Source organism: Canis aureus, chromosome 9 (genome assembly GCF_053574225.1).
Source record: "Canis aureus isolate CA01 chromosome 9, VMU_Caureus_v.1.0, whole genome shotgun sequence".
Taxonomy (NCBI): domain Eukaryota; kingdom Metazoa; phylum Chordata; class Mammalia; order Carnivora; family Canidae; genus Canis; species Canis aureus.
The window spans coordinates 42742659-42765568 of NC_135619.1; the positions used below are offsets into that span (position 1 = coordinate 42742659).

The 22910-nt window shown below is 41.9% G+C and overlaps 1 protein-coding gene across 2 annotated transcripts in view; it reads left to right on the top strand.

The window, feature by feature from the left end:
• The window catches only part of FNTB (farnesyltransferase, CAAX box, subunit beta), a 64973-nt gene that overhangs the window by 23992 nt on the left and 18071 nt on the right, over nt 1-22910 (top strand). The window contains exons 3-7 of one of the 2 annotated variants that reach the window (XM_077909629.1): nt 1826-1898; nt 4083-4174; nt 13124-13270; nt 13371-13454; nt 18340-18426. In XM_077909629.1, coding sequence (XP_077765755.1) covers nt 1826-1898; nt 4083-4174; nt 13124-13270; nt 13371-13454; nt 18340-18426 — 483 coding nt within the window. The remainder of the gene's footprint in view (nt 1-1825; nt 1899-4082; nt 4175-13123; nt 13271-13370; nt 13455-18339; nt 18427-22910) is intronic. The other variant, XM_077909630.1, reaches the window with a different exon arrangement.

Genomic DNA, 22910 nt, shown 5'->3' on the forward strand with positions numbered 1-22910 from the left:
AATGAAAAGATTTAAAAAAACAGGTTATTTGAAAAAAACCAACAACAACAACCTTTAGAGACTACTTTTGCCTACTAAATGGAGTTGAAATTCCTCAGCTGGCATCCCAGATCCCTATAAAAGGGCTTAAGTTGCCTTTTTGACCACTCTTCTTTCATTCCTAATATTCAGGCCAGATACTCCACACCTCTTGCACACTTTATACCTGCACTGTGTATACAGTCACCATTGCCTCCTGCAGCTATTTAAACTTAATTTTAAAAAAGTAAAATTTGAAATTCAGTTGCTCAGTCACACTAACACATTTCAAATGCTCAGTAACCACACATGCCCAGTGGCTGTCTTTTGGGCAGCACAGATCCATTTTGATCATCTCTGAAGGTTCTTTTGGACGGCACTGGTCTGAACCTTTTCGTTTCTGTTCCTTCTGGCTACAATCTCCCCACCTCCTCACCATCTCTACCTGTAAACATTTTCTCCCTCTACTGGTGCCACCCACCTGGTATTCTCCTGCTTCCACACAGCCTTTCCTGATCAATTCTTTCTTTCTTTCTTTCTTTCTTTCTTTCTTTCTTTCTTTCTTTCTTTCTTTCTTTCTTTTTCTTTCTTTCTTTCTTTCTTTTCTTTCTTTTTTTTTTAAGATTTTATTTATTTATTCATTCATGAGAGACACAGAGAGAGAGAGAGAGTCAGAGACACAGGCAGAGGCAGAAGCAGGCTCCATGCAGGGAGCCCAACACGAGACTCGATCCCAGGTCTCCAGGATCAGGCCCTGGGCTGAAGGCAGCGCCAAACAGCTGAGCCACCTGAGCTGCCCTGATCATTCCTTTCTTAATGAGATGTCCCCAGCCTTTCCACTTAGAGCCTTGGTAGTATTTTATGTGAGTTTCCTCTATGAAACCTACCCATTTGTTTCTCATATTGTTGCTACTCATACTGGGAGACTTTTTGAGGTAAAGGCTACATTCATAATCTTACTCTGGGCAAAATACAGTAGGGGTTCAAGAAACGGTTTTTGAATTGATGACCTAGAATAGAGAGTGGTTCTTTTTTAACTTGTGTGATTAGTGAGCACAAAGACTGTGTTGGCATTCTGTTCTTTCTCCCTTCCTCCCATAACCACATAGGCCTCTGCTGTGAGGTCAGGCAAAAAAGGGCGGCCGCTGTCCTTCTGCCCTGCCTACACGGGGGGCTGTGGGAGCCACACCCCATCTCACAGCCAGAATTACTGACATCAGTGCCAAGGAGACGAGCTGGCTACAGTATACAAGTAGGATCCTCTGGCCAGGGCAGTGGGTCAGCACATAGGAAGTGGAATTTCACGGAGGGAGTGATAGGTGCACAACTGAGGAGCAGGTAGGGTGCAAACTACCCACCTCGGAGAAGTGACCCCAGAAGAAATGACTGAAATGACTGAGGCTAACCAAAGTGGTAAGGCTCACATTGGAATTGGTCCCAGGATGGGGAGCCACAGAATATCTGTTCACAGTTAGACCCTGGAAGAGCTTTCTGTATGGTTTGTTCATTGCCTGGCAATGTGTGTTCCTTGTGGCTTTTCACTTAGCCCAAAGTCACCTACCATGAAGGAGAGGAACTCACCCAAAACATTGGCCAGCAGGTTTTCAGACATGTTAGGGACATTCAGGTGCTGACCTCTTCTGTCTGGCTTTGTTGCCCTTGAGCTACCGCAGATGCTGGTTATCTACTTGGTGACCATGGGGAAGATGTCCTGAAGCAGAGAGCATGTGCTTGTACACACACATGTTCTGTAGTGGGGTGGAAGCAGAAGTATAAGACTAGGTTTTCAAGCTCTTTGTCTTTCCAGGCTGATTTTGCAAAGGGAGAAGCACTTCCATTATCTGAAAAGAGGTCTTCGACAGCTGACAGATGCCTATGAGGTAAGTACGCTGCCCAGGAACTCAACCAGATGATCATCCAGACGGCCCTCCTTTTTTCTTTTGGAATGTAAAACATGTATGGGCCTGACCTGCTACGAAGTTACTCTTTGTACCATATGGCTGTGGCAGGAGCCAGGTACGCAGGAGCCCAGTCCTGCAGAGCTGGGACTCCCACTTCTGCAAGGGCAGAACCAGGTCTCTCCTAGTCTTGTTCTCCTGTTGGAAGGACAGAGCACCCTAGAAGGGATGGTGCTTTCTTGCACCATTAGATCATGATGAGGGGTTCATGTGCTTTCTCCCGGACACTCCTGATCAGCTAGATAAAGGCAGTCCATCCCTAATCCTTTGCCCTATAAGCCGATCTAATTTCTATGCTGGCCAAAGGATCAGTATATAAATCCCAGTGAGGACTTCCACAATTTAATACTATGAAAATGCCCACACTTAGAGTACATTTTAAATCACATTCCTTGGAGCCCTGGGGTTCCACAGAAGGGCCTCAGGAGACGACAGTGGTGGTGGAGGAGGGGAAAGGGTGTTGGGAATATAGCAGGCAGAGGATGAATATGAACCAGAGGGCTCCAGTCATCCTGCCTAAGCCCTGCTTTTAATTTGCTTTTTATTTTGATGTCTACATTTGATTATTTACAGTAGGAATTGGCCAACTGAAATGCCTCTAGACCCAAGCAGGTAGCAAAAATAAGAGAAGTGAGCAGTTGAGAGGGAGACTGAAGCACATTAGAGGCCCCATGCTTTTCCTCTGTTCCTGCCACGTATTGCTATCCAGGAATGCAGAACCAGGTTTGCCAGATTTCTGTCTCTCTCTTTTTTCAAATTAAGCCAGAAATCCAGATTTCTGTGTGAATCTCCCAGTGCCTAAATGTTGCAACTAATTCTACTTAAAAAACAAAGCGCTACCAGGAACAAGCAGAACATGTCTATGGGCTAGAATTGGCCTTGGGGTCAAAATTTTCAATCCTTGAAACAAGTCCTCAGTTGTTAGGGTATAGTGAGCCTGATACAGTTAATACCATACCAGCTAACAGTTGAATGGAGTACTAAAAGCTTACCATGCCTTATCTCAAATACTCTGTCAGTATTTTTTACAGATGAGGAAGCAGATATAGCCGGATTAAGTCATTTGCTCAGAAGTACATAGCTCTAAGAGGAGCTGGGACTCCAACCCAGGCAGGCAGGATCCACACCAACTGCTTCTAGGTGGCAGCCTAGCCACAGCTGGGGACAGTCAGTGCATTAATGAAGAGGGTAGCTTGGACCAATGGAAAGAGCACTGGAGTGAGAGTCCAGAAACCTGGCTTCTTATATCCGCTCTAACATTTGAGGTCTTTTGTCACTTGGAAAAAGTTAATCTCTCTGGATCTCATTTATATGCTTTTAATCTGGAAAACTAGAGCAATAATACTATCTGCCTGCCTGCCTTGGATGCTCTGTACATGTTTATGGGTTAAATTAGGATCCAAAGCGGCCCATGTGTCACCTTGGGAAGCTTTTCCAGCCCCCTAGGCAGAATGAAGCTCCTCATGTGCTCCCTCAGGACTCTGCTACTACCCATTGCAGCACATACCATAATTCAGGTACACATATGTGTGTGTTGTGTGCCATCTTGACCCAGAAAGCCATAAGGTAACTCATGATTAAATGCATTCATCTAGAGCCCTCTTCCTCTACAGATGAACACATACATTCTCTATCCCAAGCATCTCAAGTGTAGGAACTGATGTTTATTCATTACTGTACCCCCTGTATCTAATACAATGCTTGGCACACACAAGGAGGTACTAAATATCTGTTGAATCAATGAATGAGTTAATCCAGGAAATCGCTGTCTGAGAGTCTAGGTCTCCTGGGTTCTACACTGGGAAAATAGTATGGGTTAACTTCCTAGCATGTGGGTGCTCCTCCCCTTGGCCTTCTTTTGGTGCTTGTCAGGGAAGGACCCAGAGGGTTCAAGGTAAACTTTGTCCCATTGTCCTTTCTGCACATATGGTCATTTCAGCTGCTAGCTGGGGCCATAAAGCAGAGCGTCCTTCATTCACTTATTGTTCATAAGGTGCTCTCCTCCCCCTTTCCGGGCTGCCAGGGTGCGACACATGTTGCCTTGTCAGCAGCATCTTGGAATGATTCTGAATAAGGGGTGTGTTTTTTCCCCTGTGCCTTTCTCAGTGTCTGGATGCCAGCCGCCCATGGCTCTGCTACTGGATCCTGCACAGCTTGGAACTACTAGATGAACCCATCCCCCAGATGGTGGCCACAGAGTGAGTCCGGCTCCAGGGAATCTGGACTGTTCTTTGAAATCCTATTTTGAGTCAGGGGTTCTTTTTATTTTGTTTCTGTTTTATTGATTTTGAGTGAAAAACACATCAGGCTACAAAGATACCCTTGCCCTCCCCTTGACCCCAGTGACTTCCTGAAACTCCTCCACTTCAGAAGCCTATTGTGAGCTCGTGGGTAGAACAAGACTTTGAACTCCCAAACGAAGGATTCTGGTTTCTTCTGTGGCCTTTTCTTTTGGCTCTTGCTCTGGTCTTTGAGAAAATTCTTCATCATCAATTCTGAGAGACATGATTTTGCCAGAAAGTACGGTATGAATTTGAATAGCTTCTGTGGGGAAGCATGTGCCAAACCAATGAACAAAAATGCCCCCACCTTCCATAAACACCTCTATAGACCTCCCTCCTCATCAATGCCTTGGGGACAGTTTGGCTCTTGATGGTACTAGATGTGTTAGACTCTTGGTGTGCAAATGCCTTGACTCACCATTTTCTTAAACTTCTGATTTATGAGATCTAAGCAACTAAGGTTCTTCTCAAACTGCTAGTGCAGATGGTGTTCTGGGAATGGCTATGGCACCTCATCCTTAGAAGCTCATCACAATGATATTTTAAAAAAGAAACTAATCATCACTCTAATCTTAGGGGTACCTGGGATGGAAAAGGGCAGCCAGGAATTGGATCCAACGCCCCAGTTCTCACTGAGAGAAAGAGCACACACTCCCTTGGCAGCATCTTGAGTTCATCTGCTCTTCTGGTGCTCTGAGGGACAGAAGTCAGAAAGGGAAAGCCCATGAGCCAGGTTTGTTTTCCCGCAGCACACAACAATAACCATGTAAAGGACCCGTGGAGGCCAGCCTGTGCCCTGCCCTGGTCCCAGTGCCCCTGCCCGGGTCATATTGTCAGGTCAGAAGAACAGAACCACACATTGTCTCATTCATTCTGTCTTAACAATAACGTCTCATTCTTGCCTTCCGGAGCAGGGTGTCTTGTGATGACTGTGGATAGGGAAGATAATAAAGAATTAGGCAGTTAACCCTTGTGATGTGCGTGAAGCTCTCTGAGGGAGAGGAAAAATATGCATTGTCCTCATGATGCTGCTGCTGCAAGCCTAGTTGCTTCTAGCTCTGGAAGTAGAATTGGACACAGTTTCTGCAATAACAGGAATTTAATTGTCAAAGGCCCATGTGTTTTTGAAATACCAGTTGGGGGTTGTGGATTGTTTGGGAAGTTTCTCCCCCACACATACACGATTAGGATGTACACTGGGGAGAATGGGAAAGTCGGAGATGAGAGAAGAAAAAGAGAAATGGAGGATTCAGACAGGGAAGTATAGGTGTGCCCCGGAGGGGGTTGTAGTTCCTGAAGAGGAAGACCTCAGTCACACTTGGGTCAGCATAAATTTTGAGTGTTTTCTAGGTTGTTGCATAGGTAAGGGTTTGCTGAGGGAGTGTCAGAGTAGCTCTCGTGGCAACATCAGATAGGAAGAGGACCCCATTAAAGGGCTTTCACAGTGAACACCTGGACACACCCTAAATATCCACAGTAAGAATGTGTTAAAGTGTGTTTGAAGCTTAATTAAAATATGGTGCAGTACATATAGTGAAATACTCTGCAGCCATTTAAAAATTTAAGTTAACAGATATTAACTTCCTTGCAGTGAACATTTTGTAGTATATACAAATAGCAAATCACTGTGTTGTACACCTGAAAGTATACAATGGTATATATCAATTATACTTTAATAAAAATGTACACCTATGAACTATGTATTTGTTGATAAAAATGCACACGAGGCACCTGAGTGGCTCCATTAGTTAAGCATCTGCCTTTGGTTCAGGTCATGATCTGGGGTCTGGGGTCTCCCTCTTCCTGTCCCTCTTCTCTGCTCATGCTCTCTCTTTCTCTCAAATAAATAAATAAATAATGTCTTTTTAAAAATGAATACATTTATCTAGAAAGATGTTCATGATTTAAGTGAGAAAAGGTAGTTAAAAGGATTCAACTTCTAGGGACACCTGGGTGGCTCAGTGGTTGGGTGTCTGCCTTTAGCTCAGGTTGTGATCCTGGGGTCCTGGGATTGAGTTCCGCATCGGGCTCCCTACGAGGAGCCTGCTTCTCCCTCTGCCTGTGTCTCTGCCTCTTTCTGTGTCTCTCATGAATAAATAAAATCTTAAAAAAAAAAAAAGATTCAACTTCTATAGATTAAAATATAGCTGGTTACGTGCATAGCGAAAACCAGAAAGATACATACATGCTTCATACTTCTGGATGGCAGGGTTAAAGGTGATTTTTTTTCCCCCCCTAAGCCTATTTGCATGTTCTAAAATTTTATTTATTTAATTGTTTTGTAATTAAAAGAATATTTTAAACCTAAAAAGCTAGTTTGTTCTAATTTCAAGAACCACGTGATAGTGAATGAGAATTTCTGCTTCCCAGCTGCCTTAAAATCTTTCCTTGTGGTTCTTCTGATTAAGGAAACTTTTTTTTTTTTTTTTTTTAATTTTTATTTATTTATGATAGTCACAGAGAGAGAGAGAGAGAGGCAGAGACACAGGCAGAGGGAGAAGCAGGCTCCATGCACCGGGAGCCCGACGTGGGATTCGATCCCGGGTCTCCAGGATCGCGCCCTGGGCCAAAGGCAGGCGCCAAACCGCTGCGCCACCCAGGGATCCCTGATTAAGGAAACTTTTAAAGAATTACTTAGACTTTCCAATAATGAATTTTGTTTTGTGCCTAGCTGACAGTTTATTCTAGGTACAGATAATGTCTGTTATCAATGAGCTTAGTAACTCTGACATATGAGGAAATAAACTATTTTTAGTAAGATACAGAGAAATCTTAATGACTTCTGTAAGAAAAACTTTACAGGGGGCTTTTTAAAGACAATCTGATATAGGATATTGCCTTTTTATTTTGCACAGAGAAAAAATGCTTTGAAAATGTCATCAGGTTTGTGTTCCCTTCTTCATACAGCTATTAAAAGGTAGAGTTTAGCTCTCAAGTATTATTATTATTTTTAGAGATTTATTTATTTATTTATTTATTTATTTATTTATTTATTTATGAGAGACACACACCCAGCACAAGTAGGAAGGTAGAGGGAGAAGGGGAGCAGGGAGCTCCCCGCTGAGCAGGGAGCCCAATGCAAGGCTCCATCCCAGAACCCCAGGATCATGGCTTGAGCCGAAGGCAGATGCTTAACCAGGTGCCCCTCCAGTATTATTGTTTTCCTGTCCTTTTCTTTCCCCACCTACCACCTAGTGCAGGACACACACACACACACACACACACACACACACACGACACACGTTTCTCTTTCTTATTTTGTTCAGTGTTGTGCTTCTATTTGTTTAGGGAACAGTATGGCAAGCTGAGTTCCCTCTAGTGGACAGAATCACTTTTTCAGCTACTGTGACTGCCTACTGCAGCCAGCAAAGCCAGATTTTAACTGCTGGTCTCAGGCCTTTCAAGAACAATATATTTATAGGTAGGACTTTAGTTTGCCACTCTTGAGAGCCTGCATCCACAAATTGTTTACCTGAAATAAATTAATATTTTGGGACCGGACTGAGTTCATTTGTTGATGATTTTAGCATGGAAGGAAGCATCCTTTAATGAGAATCCCATACTTTTGTTATTGAAAATTACTTGAATGTATATAACACACAGAGTGAAGTGAAATCACAGGGAGACCACTGCACTGTTAAAGTTAGGTTTTTCAGATTCTGTAAGATCTAAACATTGTCTTTAATTATTGTAGGACTTTTCTGCTTATACACTTTTTCCAAATACTAAATTTAAATTTTCATCAAAGTGTCAGTGTTTTACTATTTCCCTTTCAAAAGGTTATTAACAGCTGATCTCCTGAATAGCCCTTTAAATATTTTTCGTTTTAATTTTTAAACATACTATGGCTGGTTCCTTACCTTTCTGTGAAGATACCTTAGGTGGTGCTTTGTGTTTTTTGGCGAGGCACTGCTGGTGGCTAGTGGGGTATAGAGGTCAGGGGTGCTGCCGGATATCCTCCATAGGACGACGGTTCCACCAATGAACAGCTGTGCAGCCCAAAATGTCAGTAGTGCCAAGGTGGAGAAGCCCTGCTCTAAAATGACCAACTTCAGACTTGACCATAGTTCCAGAACAGCAGCATCCAGAGGCTGACCGCACTTGATGAAGCCACACGATGTATCAGATTCTCCAGGTTGCCAGGGCCTCCTGGAATGGGGGCAAGGCCTGCCTGTCATTCACCCAAACCCTGCTGTACTCTGCTAGGGAAGTTTGACTCTCCCTCAGACTAAGCCCAAGTTGTTTTCTGGTGTGAAATTCAAAAGACGTAGTCCTAGAGGAAGCCTGATGCCCATGCATCCATCTTGTATCGGCCTCACCTTCCAAGCCATCCTGCTCAAGGATGACTGTTCCGATTTCCAAAGCTGTCATATTTGTAACTTACTCTAGGCCAGCAGTCTGTCCCTGGTAAGCTGTTCTGGTACTGAAGGTTTCCTTAGCTCTCACCTGAATTCTGCTGCTGCAGATCAGCTTCGCTGTTCATTTCTCTACTAGAAGGTTTGTGCAATTACCTTTTGTACACTTGGTGTATTTTGCTGCGTAGTTTCCTCACAGTGTTTGCCTGTAATATTAAGCCATTTAATATTTTTAATATTTAGTCATTTTTATGACTCTCACCTAAACCTCCTTTGAGTTGGAAAATGGAGGCTTGAGCCAGATATGGTTATGATCACCATTGTGTTTCATTCATTCATTCATTCATTCACTTAGATTTTATTTATTTATTCGAGAAAGAGAGTGAGTGAAAAAGAGCATGAGTGAGGTACAGGGGTATGGAGAGAGAGAGAGAGAGAGAGTAGATTTCTTGCTGAGCAGGGAGCCTGATGCAGAACTCGATCCCAGTACCCTGAGATCATGACCTGAGCCGAAGGCAGATGCTTTACCAACAGAGCCATGCAGGCGCCCCCAGCACTATGTTTGTGGTGCTCTTAGCAAGTGTTGTCATTTTAATTCATAACTCATGGGCCCTAACCTCTGGTCCTTTTTCTCTTAAATTCCTAGCCCTTTCCCTTGGTAAATTTATATGCTTTATTCATCCCCACTCCTACCATGGCTAAGTATATTATTTGTTACTTGTCCCTGTTCCATTTGTTTTATTCTTATGTGCTTCTGATTTGTTCTGTTCTTCTGGACTTATAATTCTCATCTTGGAGGTGTTTCTCTGCTCCTTTGGAATTATTTGTTCACTGTACATGCTTTAGCATACTTCGTCCAAGTTGGTGACAGCGATACCTAGAATCAAGCACTTTAGGTCATTCTTCAACCATCACCTCAAAGTCTGAATAAACCCCTTATGAGGCTGACAGTAAATCCTTGATACTCTTGCTTTGAACTTGATCTTCTCACAGGTCTCACATACTTTTTTTTTTTTTAAGACTTTACTTATTTATTCATGAGAGACAGAGAGAAAGGCAGAAACATAGGCAAAGGGAGAAGCAGGCTCCCTCTTGGGAGCCTGATGTGGCACTCGATCCCAGGACCCTGAGATCATGCCCTGAGCCAAAGGCAGACACTCAACCACTGAGCCACCCTGGTGCCCCCTTCTCATAGACTTTTTAATTTGAATCACAGTGTTGATGTTTGATAGAATTTTCCACAATGATGGAAATGTTCTCTATTTTGTGGTAGCCACTGGGGGTGTGTAGCTATTGAACAGTTGCAGCATGGCTTGTGTGACCAAAGAGCTAAATTTTAAATTAATTTAACTTAATTTAATTAATTCAATTTAAAATTTAAATGGCCTCATGTGGCTAGTCACTGCCTATTGGACAGTACAGATCTTTCGCATTGCTACCCAAAATGTGGTTCCCCAGACTAGTGGCATTACTGCCCGCTGGAGTTTGCTGAAAGAGCAGACTCTCAAGCCCACCTAGCTCTTCTGAGTCAGAGTTGCAGTTTAACAAGGTTCTCGGGTGATTTCCATGTGCACTCAAGTTTGAGAGGCACTGATATTTGGCAGTACATTGATTGGAGCCACATGGGAATTAAAAAAAAAAACATGGCCACTTGGGTCCCACCCTCAGTGATTCTGATTTCATTGGTATTAAGTATGGCCTGGGCTTTGAATTTTTAAAAAAAACATACCCCAAATGATTCTAATTGCTCAGCTAAGGCCTGTGATTCTTAGACTTTGTGTATAGTCACTTCATTTGGGAATTTGGTAAAAATATGGAGGCCCAGGCTTGTCTCTGTTTACTCACTCTCCAGTGATTGTGGTATACACATGTTGGGTTTGAAAATCCCTGATCTTAAAAAAAAAAAAAAGAAAAAGAAAAGAAGGAAGGAAGGAAGGAAGGAAGGAAGGAAGAAAAGAGAAAGAAAGAAGAAAGAAAGAAAGAAAGAAAGAAAGAAAGAAAGAAAGAAAGAAAGAAAGAAAGAAAAAGAAAGAAAGAAAGAAAAAGAAAAGAAAAGAAAAGAAAAGAAAAGAAAAAGAGAAAGAGAAGGAGGGAGGGAGGGACAGAGGGAGGGAGGGAGGGAGGAAGGAAGGAAGGAAAGGAAGGAAAGGAAGGAAGGAAGGAAGAAAATCCCTGATCTTGGGGGCAGCATGGGTGGCGGTTTGGCGCCGCCCTCAGTCCAAGTCGTGGTCCTGGAGACGTGGGACTGAGTCCCACCTCGGGCTCCCTGCATGGAGCCTGCTTCTCCCTCTGCCTGTGTCTCTGCCTCCCTCTGTGTGTCTTTCATGAAAAAATAAATAAAATCTTAAAAAAAACAATCCCTGATCTTAAAGATAGTTTCCCACTTTGTTGGTAATTGTCACATTAGCTAGAATGAAATGCCTTGCTGACTTGAAAGAAAACAGGTTACTAGCTTTTTCTGTCATAGGACTAAATGAATGATGCATGAATACCTGTTCTTCATAGAGTCTGTCGCTCTTGGTGTTTGCATCATGTTTCCTGCTTGTGATTTTTTTTTTTAACTAGGTTGGTGAATTTCTGGTCTCTAAGATAAATTTTTCCTCCCCCTTTCTATAGATAGAAGTCTCAATCACATTTTGGTTTTCATAGTTGCTAAGAACTCTGCTAATGACAGTTGGTAGCTTCACGGTCAATTTGCCAGGTCCTTAAGGTGTGAGTTGGAAAGCCTCTGGAGCAGAATGTTCTGTTATATGGGAACATCTGAGAGTCCAGAAAAGCCCAACCCTGCCCCCTAACGTAGCCCCGTGGCCAGTCAGATGCTGCATGTCAGCTGAGGGAGGTTGGCATGGAGGGATGATTTAAAGGTGTCTGGTACATTCAGATCCCAGATCATTGGACATTAGGCTACAGGATCAGGGTGTTGGATTTGGCAGGATTCTATCTTGGGAGTTGGGAAAGAGAATGAATGGATGACTAGGTGACTCTTTTTCTTTTCGTTTTTTTTTTTTTTTTTTTTTAATGTACTGTTAAGTTTTATATCAACTAAAACCTTTTGTTTTGTATGCTAGTACAGCCAGCTTTGTCAGGATGTGAATTTATTAGCTATTTGTTTCCAGGAAATAGGATATGAATTGATGAAGGTTTGGAAAATACATTAGGAACAAACTTATTTTCTCTGTGAAAATTGCTACTACAAAAAAGCCAGAGAACTGTCTTCCTCCTCTGATGATCCAACTTCAGAGGATCAACTTCCTCCTGTTTCCTACAGTAAAATCTGAGGTGCAGATTTAAGGGAGTGTGTATTTTTTTTTTTTTTTAACCTGTGAAGACTTCAGAGCTCTAGTAGTGAATCAGCAGCATTTTCTCTTGCTGTCCCTGACAGATAATGGAAGGTCTGAAATCAAAAGTCATCAGATATGATACAGAAAAGCAGTAATAAACTTGTGCCCCCATGGGGATGAACTAGACTCTATGTGGTCTCTATGTGGCAGCAGTAGATAAGAAAGAATGAGATCAAAGAGTCCAGGGAAAGAAGGCTGCCCGAGCACTAGGGCAGAGATTTGCAGCTTGTTCTCTTAAATGGAAGCTTGTCCGAATAGGAAGCCTGTGATCCTGACTGAGTTGTGGGGAAAGAGCTCGATTACCAGGACTTTCCTGGGGTACCCCTTCCCGGTGAACTTTAGAGGACCTTGGATAACTAGGGGCTCCCTGGGTTTGACCTCAGGCAAGGATGTTGCCTCTAGGCAACCAGATGCCATGCTTGGAGGCAAACCCTCAATGAACGTTTTCCATCAGTGAGGGAACTGGAGCCTCTATGGATTGGTGTGAAAAAATTCTCCAAAAGCCTGTAGGCTGGGATTCATTTTTGTGATATGAGTCAGCATTGCTTAAGTTGGCCACAATTGAGGTGAGCATGATAGAAGTCCATTTCTTTTGTTCTCCTAACCATGGAGGCAGACTCCATTACAGCTTGTTTCTTGCTGGTGGTAGGAATAAAAGTCAGAAGCCCCTGGGAGCAAGAAGACATCTTTTTAAGTGTTCTGGGTAGGCCGAGGTGGTGGCTGTCGACCAGGGTAGTTGGCGTGGACAATATTTGGGCACCACCACAGTTTAGGCAGAATTCAATTTAGGGACCTCAGAGGCAGGGCGAAGGGACTGGTTCCACAGACCCAGGATGGCAAGCCAAGTGAAGAGTATGGGAAAGATTTGACTAAGAAGCATGAGACTTATTATTTCCAGTTCTATGAAAGGCTCTTTGTATCAGCCTGGTGGTCTGCTCCTTGCTTCACAGCTAGGTGAGTCCTTAAATGCAAAACCCAGAAAGAAAGGCATTCAGAATAGCAAGGTAGAGAGTTAGGCCCTTTCCAGAGGTTAATTATATTCAATATATGTTCGGTAGGTGGGAGAGGGTTTTTTCCCCCTTTGGGGTAAAGTCATGGACTCTGGTGAGAGTTGTTGTTTTTAAGTGAATACTCTCTGACTTGGGTTTTCCCTTTGGCTGTGTACCTAGTGTGTGTCAGTTCCTGGAGCTGTGTCAAAGTCCAGAAGGTGGCTTTGGAGGGGGCCCTGGCCAGTACCCGCACCTTGCACCCACATATGCAGCAGTCAATGCCTTGTGCATCATTGGCACCGAGGAGGCCTATGGCGTCATCAACAGGTACAGCCAAAGCCAGCAGTGCCAGACACCCGGAGGGCCCTGCCTGCTGACACTGAACTGACCATTGCTGTCTCCTGCCTCTCGCCTATTTGTTTCTCAGAGAGAAGCTTCTTCAGTATTTGTACTCTTTGAAGCAACCTGATGGCTCTTTTCTCATGCACGTTGGAGGTGAGGTGGATGTGAGGTGAGTGGGGTTTTTCTCAGGCTGCTGCATCAGTAGATTCTAGAGCTTATCTGCCATCGGAGATGCCAAACCCAAGAAACAACATAGAGAATCTGCTGACATAGAATGACTTTCAGTGATACAGTCCATAATCATGGTAAACATGATACAGATGTCTTTAGGTGGCACTGTCACTTCTATGTAAATGTCAAAATATAAGACAAGAACAAAATCACATGCTTTTATTTTAAAAATCAAAAATTTATTTGGTTGGTATAAAATGACATAACATATTATAACTATATAGTGGGATAGAGCTTTTTATCTCTCTAGGATAGGCAAGGAGAAGGAAGCCCAGTAGAGACCTCCTAAATATTTTCTGAATGAATTTGATGAAACTGTGAGAATGTCTATCACCTCTATGAGAATTTTTTGGGAGGTGCAAAAACCCATGGGGGCCAGTAGAGTGCAGGGAAATAGAGTTTCAATAAGACCAGTTGGCTCAAAATTACTATTTTACTCTAAAATTATCTGATGTACCTAGTAAGTAGCTCGCTTATCTGGCAGGAGATTACTAAAGCATGTGGGGAGTCACTGAGTCATTTCTCAAAGGTGGCCCATCATTGAGATTTTATACTAACTTCTTAGTATTTAATCACAAAAGTATGGTTTTTTGAGCTTTCTTTAGCAAAGCCATCTTACTGCCTTATTTGTAAATGTGTTTAGCTTCTATATAAGTTGATTAATTTTCTGGCCTAACCATTGGTTTGAAAGTAAGGGGGGAGAAGAAAACATAATGTGTCTATTCAAACCAAAAACCTGTTACCCATTGGAAAAATGGTTTCTTATAACACTTCCAGTACCAAATGTATGTGTTTTTTTTTCTCCTGTTAAATAATTTTGATGCCAGCTAACCAGGTTTAGCTCAGATTCCACAGGTTAGGGGCTCAGTCCCATAGGATTACCCCCATTTCAGATGCTAGTCACAAGATGTGTGTCCCCATGTTACTCACACTTCTGTCTGACTCGGCTGCAAATCAGAGGTTCCCATGACCCCTCTTCAGGTTCAGCAACCTGGTAGGATGGCTTACAGGACTCAGGGAAACACTTTACTTTTTGGTTTATTGCAAAGGATATTATAAAGGACACAAATAAACAGCCAGATGAAGAGGTATGTAGGGCGAGGTTGGAAGGGGCCAGAGCACAGGAATTTCTATCCCTAGAAGTTGGAGTATGCCACCCTCCTGGCTGACACATGGATACATTCACCAACCCGGAAGCTCCCCAGATCCATTCACTTAGGGTTTTTCTGGAAGTTGTGTTGTAGAGTCATGATTGATGAAATCACTGGCCATTGGTAATTCAGTCATTCTGCAGCCTCTCCCCTCAGGAGAGTGGGTCTAGAAGTTCCAACCCTCTAATCATGTGGTCCATCCCTTCAGCAAGCAGCCCATCCTCCAGGAGTCAGCTCATTAGCATAATGCAGGGGTGCTTGACCTGGGCTTGTTCTGAATAACTAAAGACTCTCCTATCACCCAGTCACTCAGGAAATTCCAAGGGTGGTTTTTTTTTTTTTTTTTTTTTTTGGTAGTTCATATTTTATTTGATTATACTGCATGCATTGTGCCTGAATATTCATTTTTTTTAATTTAAATTCAATTTGCCAACATATAGTATAACACCCAGTGCTCATCCCATTCCAAGGATTTTAGGAGCCCTGTACCAGGAATCTGGGAGAAAACCACATATGTATTTTTATTATATCATAATATCCCAATATCTCTTAAAATTTTAACAATCTGCTACATTGTTAAAATGTAAACTGAGGCAAATTTTACAAATGTAAGAGTTTGAGCAAAAATCTGTTCAAATCAGCAGCATCTAACCCAGGAGATAGAAAGGTACTCCCAGGAGCTACACAAAATGAAGAGACTTTTGTAGGCAGAAAGGAGCCGGAGCAAGGAAGTTATACTCAGCAAACCAAGTGGGTCAGTTATTGCAAGGTTACTTTCCTTTAGGGTGCAGCCGGATTCTAGCAGGCACATGACCTAACCAGTGCTGATCAGGTGATTCCTGATTAACTGGTTTAAGATTTCATTTCTAGGGAGCTGAAACTGTGATTAAGTATCAGTTTGGTGAGGTGGGGCTTAGCATAAGTGACTCCATTTGGGGCCTGTTGTCTCATTTTTAACCCTGTAAATGCCAGCAAAACCAATATAACTAATGAAGAAAAGCAGTATTGTGTTGACCTTTCTTAAGGAAAAAGTTTAAAGTGTCCCCCCCCCACAGGCACTATATTTTCATTTCTGTTCTAAGATAGTCCAGCTGAATATGCACAATCTCAAAAATTAGCTTTTAAAAACTTTTGACATTAGTAGGCAAAAGCCAGATTGTTTTAGCATTGTATCACATACCTTTTTCAGATGTGATTATTCTCTAACTTATTAGTTCCAGCGCGAGTTTTTTTTTTCCCCTGTGGTCTTATTTATATCTGCTAGACAAATGCTAGAAAACTTCTCCAGTAAAATGTATCTGTTCCACCAAAGAGTCCTGCAGCCATGTTACCTGTACCTAAGCTCCTCTGGTAATGTGCTCCATTCTAGCCATGCTTTTTATTTGCATAGGATCAGAGACACTAACACTTACTTGCTTTGCCTGGTTTCAAGTATCCCAATTCCATCATTTCTTGCTTGGTATTTCATTGTCCTTTGCCTGAAAGTGTCAGCCAGGACTCCAGAGTGCTTGTTGAGTGGGTTTGACCAGGAGAGAAGTAGCAGTGATGGGGGTGGGGGGAAATGGGGGGTGGTTACATTTGGGCAGCTGGAGGCTAGTATGTCTCATTCTGAGTTAGACAGAGTGGTCTCTCGATCTTTCCTGTCTGTCACAATTCCTAATTGTTTCCGGGGTAAGTTTGTTCAAGGGTTTATGGCACCCGCGTGCTGCCAGTGATCAGATTGCAGTGAATTCCTGGCAAGTGCCATTCTTTCTCAGTTCTCAGGAAAGCAATAATTATTTATTACTGACCTCCTAATCTAGATTGTATAACCTGGAGCGTTCTGTGAGGGTAGGGGGCTAGACAGAGAGCCAGCATTTGCTAAAGTTGAGGTGACAGGGTGTAGAGTATGTCCAAGAAAGCAGTTTCGTGTTGCTGAAGTATAGAGGGCCTCATAGGCAGTAGAAGTGAAGCTGGAAGGACAGTCTGGGACCAGACTTGAGGGGTCCTGAAATCTCCTTAAGAAGTAGGGAGTTTAAGAGCAGTGGGAGGCCACGGACCAGTTTTAAGTAGATAGTGATGTGGTCTGATTTGTATTTTTATTAGAACTTCTCCAGTGGCAGTAATAGATTGTCATGTTATAGTAAAAGTCCTCTGGTTTCAGGGCTGAAGGGAGGAAGACCAGTCAGGAAGTTGATCCTGGTAATAGTGACTTGGATTTGGGGGACAGCAGAGACAATGGAGAGTAGTGAACAGATTTGAGAGATGTGATGAGTAGATGGATGGAGAGAGGAAGAAACTGCATGAAAAAGGTGTGTTTTGTTCCCTCCCCATTTCCGTGTGAGATCTAGGACTAGAGGCTTCTGGCATGATGTCTCAGTTCTCCCATTAGGGAGAGGCAGGCTACATTGTTGGCTGCCTCCCTACCTCAGAGGTTACATTAAGGTTCAAGAGCAAATACTGTGGAACCCCTATGAGAGGCTCAAAACCTGAAAGAAATTAGATCAGACCTCTGAAGTTAGCTTGTGGTTGATGATAATGTTTGGCATGTAGGCCTCTTGCATGCTTCTGATGCCTGCTGGACTAACTCAGCCTCTGCTGTGCCTTGGCCAGTGTGAGCAGGCTGATGAAAAGGCTGGTAGGATAATAACACTTGCAGCTTCCGCAGAGATTTCTGTGGAATACCTCGTAAGTTTGGCTTAGTATGATGTCCATGTTGAAAGATATGGAAACTGGACTCTTCTCTTTCCTCCCTTTTATATTCCTTAGGAGCCCTTAGAAAAAGGATTTGTAAACAGAATCAGAACAGACAGTTTTTGTCTTCATTGTAAAATGGAGCTGAGATGCTGGATATTTGAAAAGGGCATAGAAGGAAAGAAAACACAGTTTGTAGATATATTACATAAAAGAGGGAGAAGCTGAAATAAAACGTGTCCTGAGAAGAATTATGGCTGGCAGGATGGAATGGCAAGAATTATTCCAAATCAAGTAGGCTAACATTAAAAAAAAAAAAAAAAAGATGTTCTCTTTCTTTTTCATTTAAGTGTGTGTGTGTGTGTGTGTGTGTGTGTGTGTATACATGTACTGGTGGGGTGCTTGAAATCAAAGCCCTTTCTTCTTCTAAAGGCCTAAGGAAAGTATCTGAGTAGACTTATCTATTCCTGTCCCTCTCATCTGGATTAAGCAGAAATGAGGGTCTAGAGCCCTGCGTTGGAGTGACTGTTGCAGAAAAAAATATATATATAGTTAACCTATAATGTGTCCATGCCATAAACAGAAATCCTGGGTTTGAAATATTACTGACATCTGAGTGAATGAACATATCAGAAATACCCGAATGACACCATGGAAGTTTGGGAATCATTATTGGCCTTTGAAAGAAGAGCTAAATTCACCTTGGATATGAATTGATATGGTTGTTATCTCCTCTGATGTAGATTTGACCATGTGGAGGTAGGGAGACTAGAATGTCATGTTCTTTCACTGAAGCCACGCTGTGAGCAACTCTATCCAAATAGAATGTCAAACCTCTCAGTTGGAGACCCAGGAGGACTGACCATGTGCCAGGAGTGAGGACAGGAGGTGATTACAGCTTACCAGGCAGAGAGCAATCTGCCTGAGAAGTTCAGTGAACCTTATATCAGGTCTTCCTTAAAGTTTAACTCTGTCTCCCTCTGTTTCCACCCCTTCCAGAAGTGCATACTGTGCTGCCTCCGTAGCTTCTCTGACCAACATCATCACTCCAGACCTCTTTGAGGGCACTGCCGAATGGATAGCAAGGTGAGAGGTGCTGGGATATGTCCCGGCCTCTTAGAAAGCAGGTGGTCAAGATTCCGAAAAAATAAAGAAAATGAAAAAGGAATGGAAGAGAATATAAAATTACAAGAGATGGATTGGGGTTGTAGCATTGTGTGTTTCAAAAATATGTTAAAAGTTTTCTTTTTTCCAAACTTTGTGCAGTGTTGTATTATTGTATAGATCGGCAAGGATCAAAACCTTGGGCAAGCAGTACTTGGGGGCATCGAAGTGGATTTAACCACTTTGGAGAGCAATTTGGTAATACCTTAAAGATGCCCTTGCTAATGACCCAATAATCCCACTCCTACAGAAGCTCACCCACATGCATGAAAGAGACAAACATACGCCTTGTTTGTAAGCACAGAAACATGTTAAATGTTCATAAGCACAGGATGGAGAAGCAAGCTAAGGTATAATAAAATAGCAGTTAAAATGGGTGAACCAGAGCTACATGTATCAGTATGGATAAATCTCAAAAACAACACTGAGGTAAAATAAAGGATGTGAAAACATGCAGATTAGCACACTTAAAATTTGAAAACATGTACAATAATTCTGTATTATTTATGGGGAAAAAATCACATGTGGTAATATAAAAACATGCATGGGAAGGATAAACACCAAATTCAGGATGGTAGTTACTTCCTGGGGGAGAGCAGAGGAAATGAAATCAGGAGATGTCTACCCTTCTCCACAGGAGACTTCAACTGTATCTGTAATGGTTCCTTTCTTTGAGATCAAAGAAAGACCTGAAGTGTATATGACTAAATTAAAGCTAGGTGGTACATACATGTACACTCTATAAATTATTTGCTGTACTTCCCTAGATGCTTCAAGTATCTCAGGATTTAAAAAAAAGGATAGTAGATTTGTATGTCCTATTATGGAATGATATCCAAGCTGTATTTTTTTGTTACATTTTTATTCTTACCAAGTAGTACTTATTACTATGAAAATGTAATTTACAGATAAATCAGATGGTAAACTATGATCATATTTACTTTCCTATATAATATTTATTTTCCTGGAGTTAATCATTACCTCTTTTTAAAAATATATAAATCATGAATTTATTCCCAAATTTTCTACCAGAGCTGTAAAATCACTCTCAATACAGTGAAACACTTTAGGTAATGTATCAGTTCTTGTGTGTGTGTGTGTGTGTGTGTGTGTGTGTGTGTATTTTGAGTTCTCCTTCCTGGAGCACTCTGCCCTCCTGCTTCAGTATGGACAGATTGCTCTCAGCTTGCTGCACAGCAGGCATCCAGAAGCTTCCTTTCAGCCTGAAATTCACTTCACTTCTCTCCTTTGTTGAAGGCCCTGCCCTCCTTTTTCTTGGCTTATTTACTCATTCTAATGAAACACATACTCCAGTAGATCCCAAAAGAGAGCACTTAGGAGATACATTTCTAAGAATGTGCATATTACATATTCTAGTCTCACACTTGATTGAGATTTTACTTGGTTAGAGATTTCTAAATTGAAAACTGTATAAACTGTATTCCTTCAGAATTTTTTAGCATACCTCCATTATCTTTTGGCTCTGAGTGTCATTGTGAAAAAGGCTGATAATAATCATAAAAACCAATATTTACTGAAGACCTGGTATGTAATACTCACTAGTAAGGTAGCTATAGTTCAGAGATTGAGAGTATAGGCTTTTGAGCTAACCTGCCTGGGTTTAGTTCTTTTTTATACTTTCTGTTTTCTCAGTTAAGATTTCCATCATTACAAGTGTATTTTTTTCCATTTCCCTGAGGTAAATATATAGTTATAATATCTGCTTTAAAATTCTTGTATGGTTATTTCCACATCTGGGTATCTTGGAGTTGGCATGTCTGGCATGTCACATTTTCCTGATCCTACATATGTCAAGTAATTATTGGATTGTATTTTAGACATTATGGAGTCATGGTGTAGAGACTGGATTCTGTTAGATTGCTCTAAAGAATGTTATTGATAGCTTTGGGATGCCTGGGTGGCTCAGTAGTTGAGCGTCTGCCTTTGGCTCAGGTCATGATCCTGCATCGGGCTCCCCACAGGGAGCCTGCCTCTCCCTCTGCTTGTGTCTCTGTCTCTCCCTGTGTGTGTCTCATGAATGAATGAATGAATGAATGAATGAATCAATCAATCAATCTTAAAAAAAAAAAAAAGGAATGTTGATAGCTTTGTCTAGCAGCGATCAACTTGATTAGACCCAAACTGCTGATTGAGGCACCTACACTGAGCAGTAGTTCAGCTCTTTGATTGGTCAGAAGCTGCTTTTGGTTTGCCCAGTGCATGTGTGATCAGGAGTCAGAGACATCACAGTGAAGTTTAAACACGGAATTTGGGGTTTTCCTTCCCTGACTCTTTTTTCTGGTATTCCTCCTCAGTTTCTGTCTTACCAGAAAAATGATGGGCTTTCTATTAGTTTCAACTGCCCTCCACTGACCCCTATGCCACCACTGGGTGGCATCCATCCTCAGGGCAAAATGGGAAGACAAATATAGGGTGGGGGAGGGAAGAGACCGTCTCCTGCTGTTGTCTGCTCCAACTTTTAAATACTCGCTAAAATCTGCCTGCCTTTTTTTCAGTCTACTGAACCCTTAGGAAGTTGTTTCCATGTGTTTTGTCCAGAGTGTATGGCTAGTATCCCGAGGAGGATTGGTTTGTTAGGCACTTACTAGACATGGAACTCTGACTCCTTGGGTTTGAATCTTAGTTTTGTCATTTAATAGCTTTGGACCAGTTATTTCACTTCTCCATGCCATAGTTTCCTTGCATGTCAAATGGTGGGATACTGAATTTGATATTAAGCTGAAATGCAAGGAATTTAAATGGCCAAAACCTATTATCGTAACCACTGCCTCCCAATGCCATTGTATTCCCAATCCATTGTATGTTTTTATTTCTCTTTTTCTCTGCCCCACCTTATCCCCCTCCCTAGAAGTTTTTGGAATCTTTATTCTTGCTGTTTGGAAACTTCATGCTGATGAACCGTGGTAGGGATATATATATATTTTTTTCTTTCTTTTTTTTCTTTTCTTTCTCTCTCTCTTTCTTTTTTGTACTCAGCGGTGTCTTCAATCTGGAATTGCGTATACTTTAGTTCCAAGAATCTTTATTATTGCTTTGATAACTCCTCTCCCTTTATTTTCTGTGTTTGCTCTTTTTATCACCTTGTATAAGTAGGAGTGGTCTTCTGATTTTTCAAATTATTTTGCCTTTTTTTTTTTTTTTTTTTTTAACTCTTATAGTCCTTATTTGTACTTCTGGGAGATTCCCCTACCTTTTATTTTCTAATCCTTCTGTTGAGTTTTTATTTCAGCAACCTATTTTAAATTTTCCAGAGCTTATTTTATCCTCATTTATAAAAGAAATACTTTTTTATTTCTTGTTTCAGGCATATTTTATATTTTTATTTCATATAATACTTTATCTAAAAAGTCTGCTTCTCCAGCTTCTTTTTGTGTGTCTGTTCCGGTCTCTCTCTTTTGTATTAGAGACTGCTAAAATGTCTGGTGTTTGTATTTAGGAGCCAAGTGCTAAAAAGCTAATGGAGAGTTTTGTGTGCCAGAGTGGGCTAGGATTCAGCCTTTTACCCCAATGGGGTTTTTCCCTTGGGCTTATCAGCTTCCCTTGAGAGAATCTTCCAGATTCCTGGTTGGTGTATGAAGTTGGTAGCCAGCTTTGTGAAATACTAGGAGGAAAAGGGGTGGTGGGTGGTGGGTGGTGGTGGTGTTTGTGTTCAGATTATAGATTCTCACATAGTCCCCTGCTCAGTGTGGTGCCTCCCTCCTGCTCTCACCCTGGGCCTTCCACCAGAGCACATCATCTTGCTGTCTGTTGCCTCCTGCTGCTCAGTTTCTGGTGAGAAACTGGGGCTGGTGTAGGTTTCTCTAATCTCTTAAGTCCGTTACTTCTTATCTCTTTACTGGCTTTCGAAATTTCGTTATCTCCTATCTGTGTTCATATCTTCTCCTATGTTCTTTACCCTTGTAGATTTATCCCTTTTTAAATTCCTTTCTTTTCATTTTACTGGGCTCTTGTGCTCAATCTGTTAGGTTTAACTGGAAGTCCCTCCCAAATAATTTTACTAAATTTACTGATTTACAATTATTAAAATTGCTCCCATGCATATAAAAGGGAGGAAAGGTGGAATGTAAATTGCGTGCATTCACATTTGTGTGTGTGTGTGTGTGTATGTGTGTGTGTAGAGAAAGGCGGATGCGTAGAAACTGACAGTGGTCACTGCTGGTGAGAGGGGACTAGGGTGGGCAGAAGATTAACTTCTCATTATTTATTCTCTAACACTATCTGGGTTTCTTTTTAACTCAAAAAATTTCTTGAAAGATGAGTTAAGAAAAGTTAAGACTAAGAAAAATGTGAAGAGGTCCCTGGCATGTTCTTCACTCATCAAGCTCTTCACACTTGAGCTATTCCTATGTTCCACGCTGCTGAATGTGAAGGAAGGAAAACTCCCC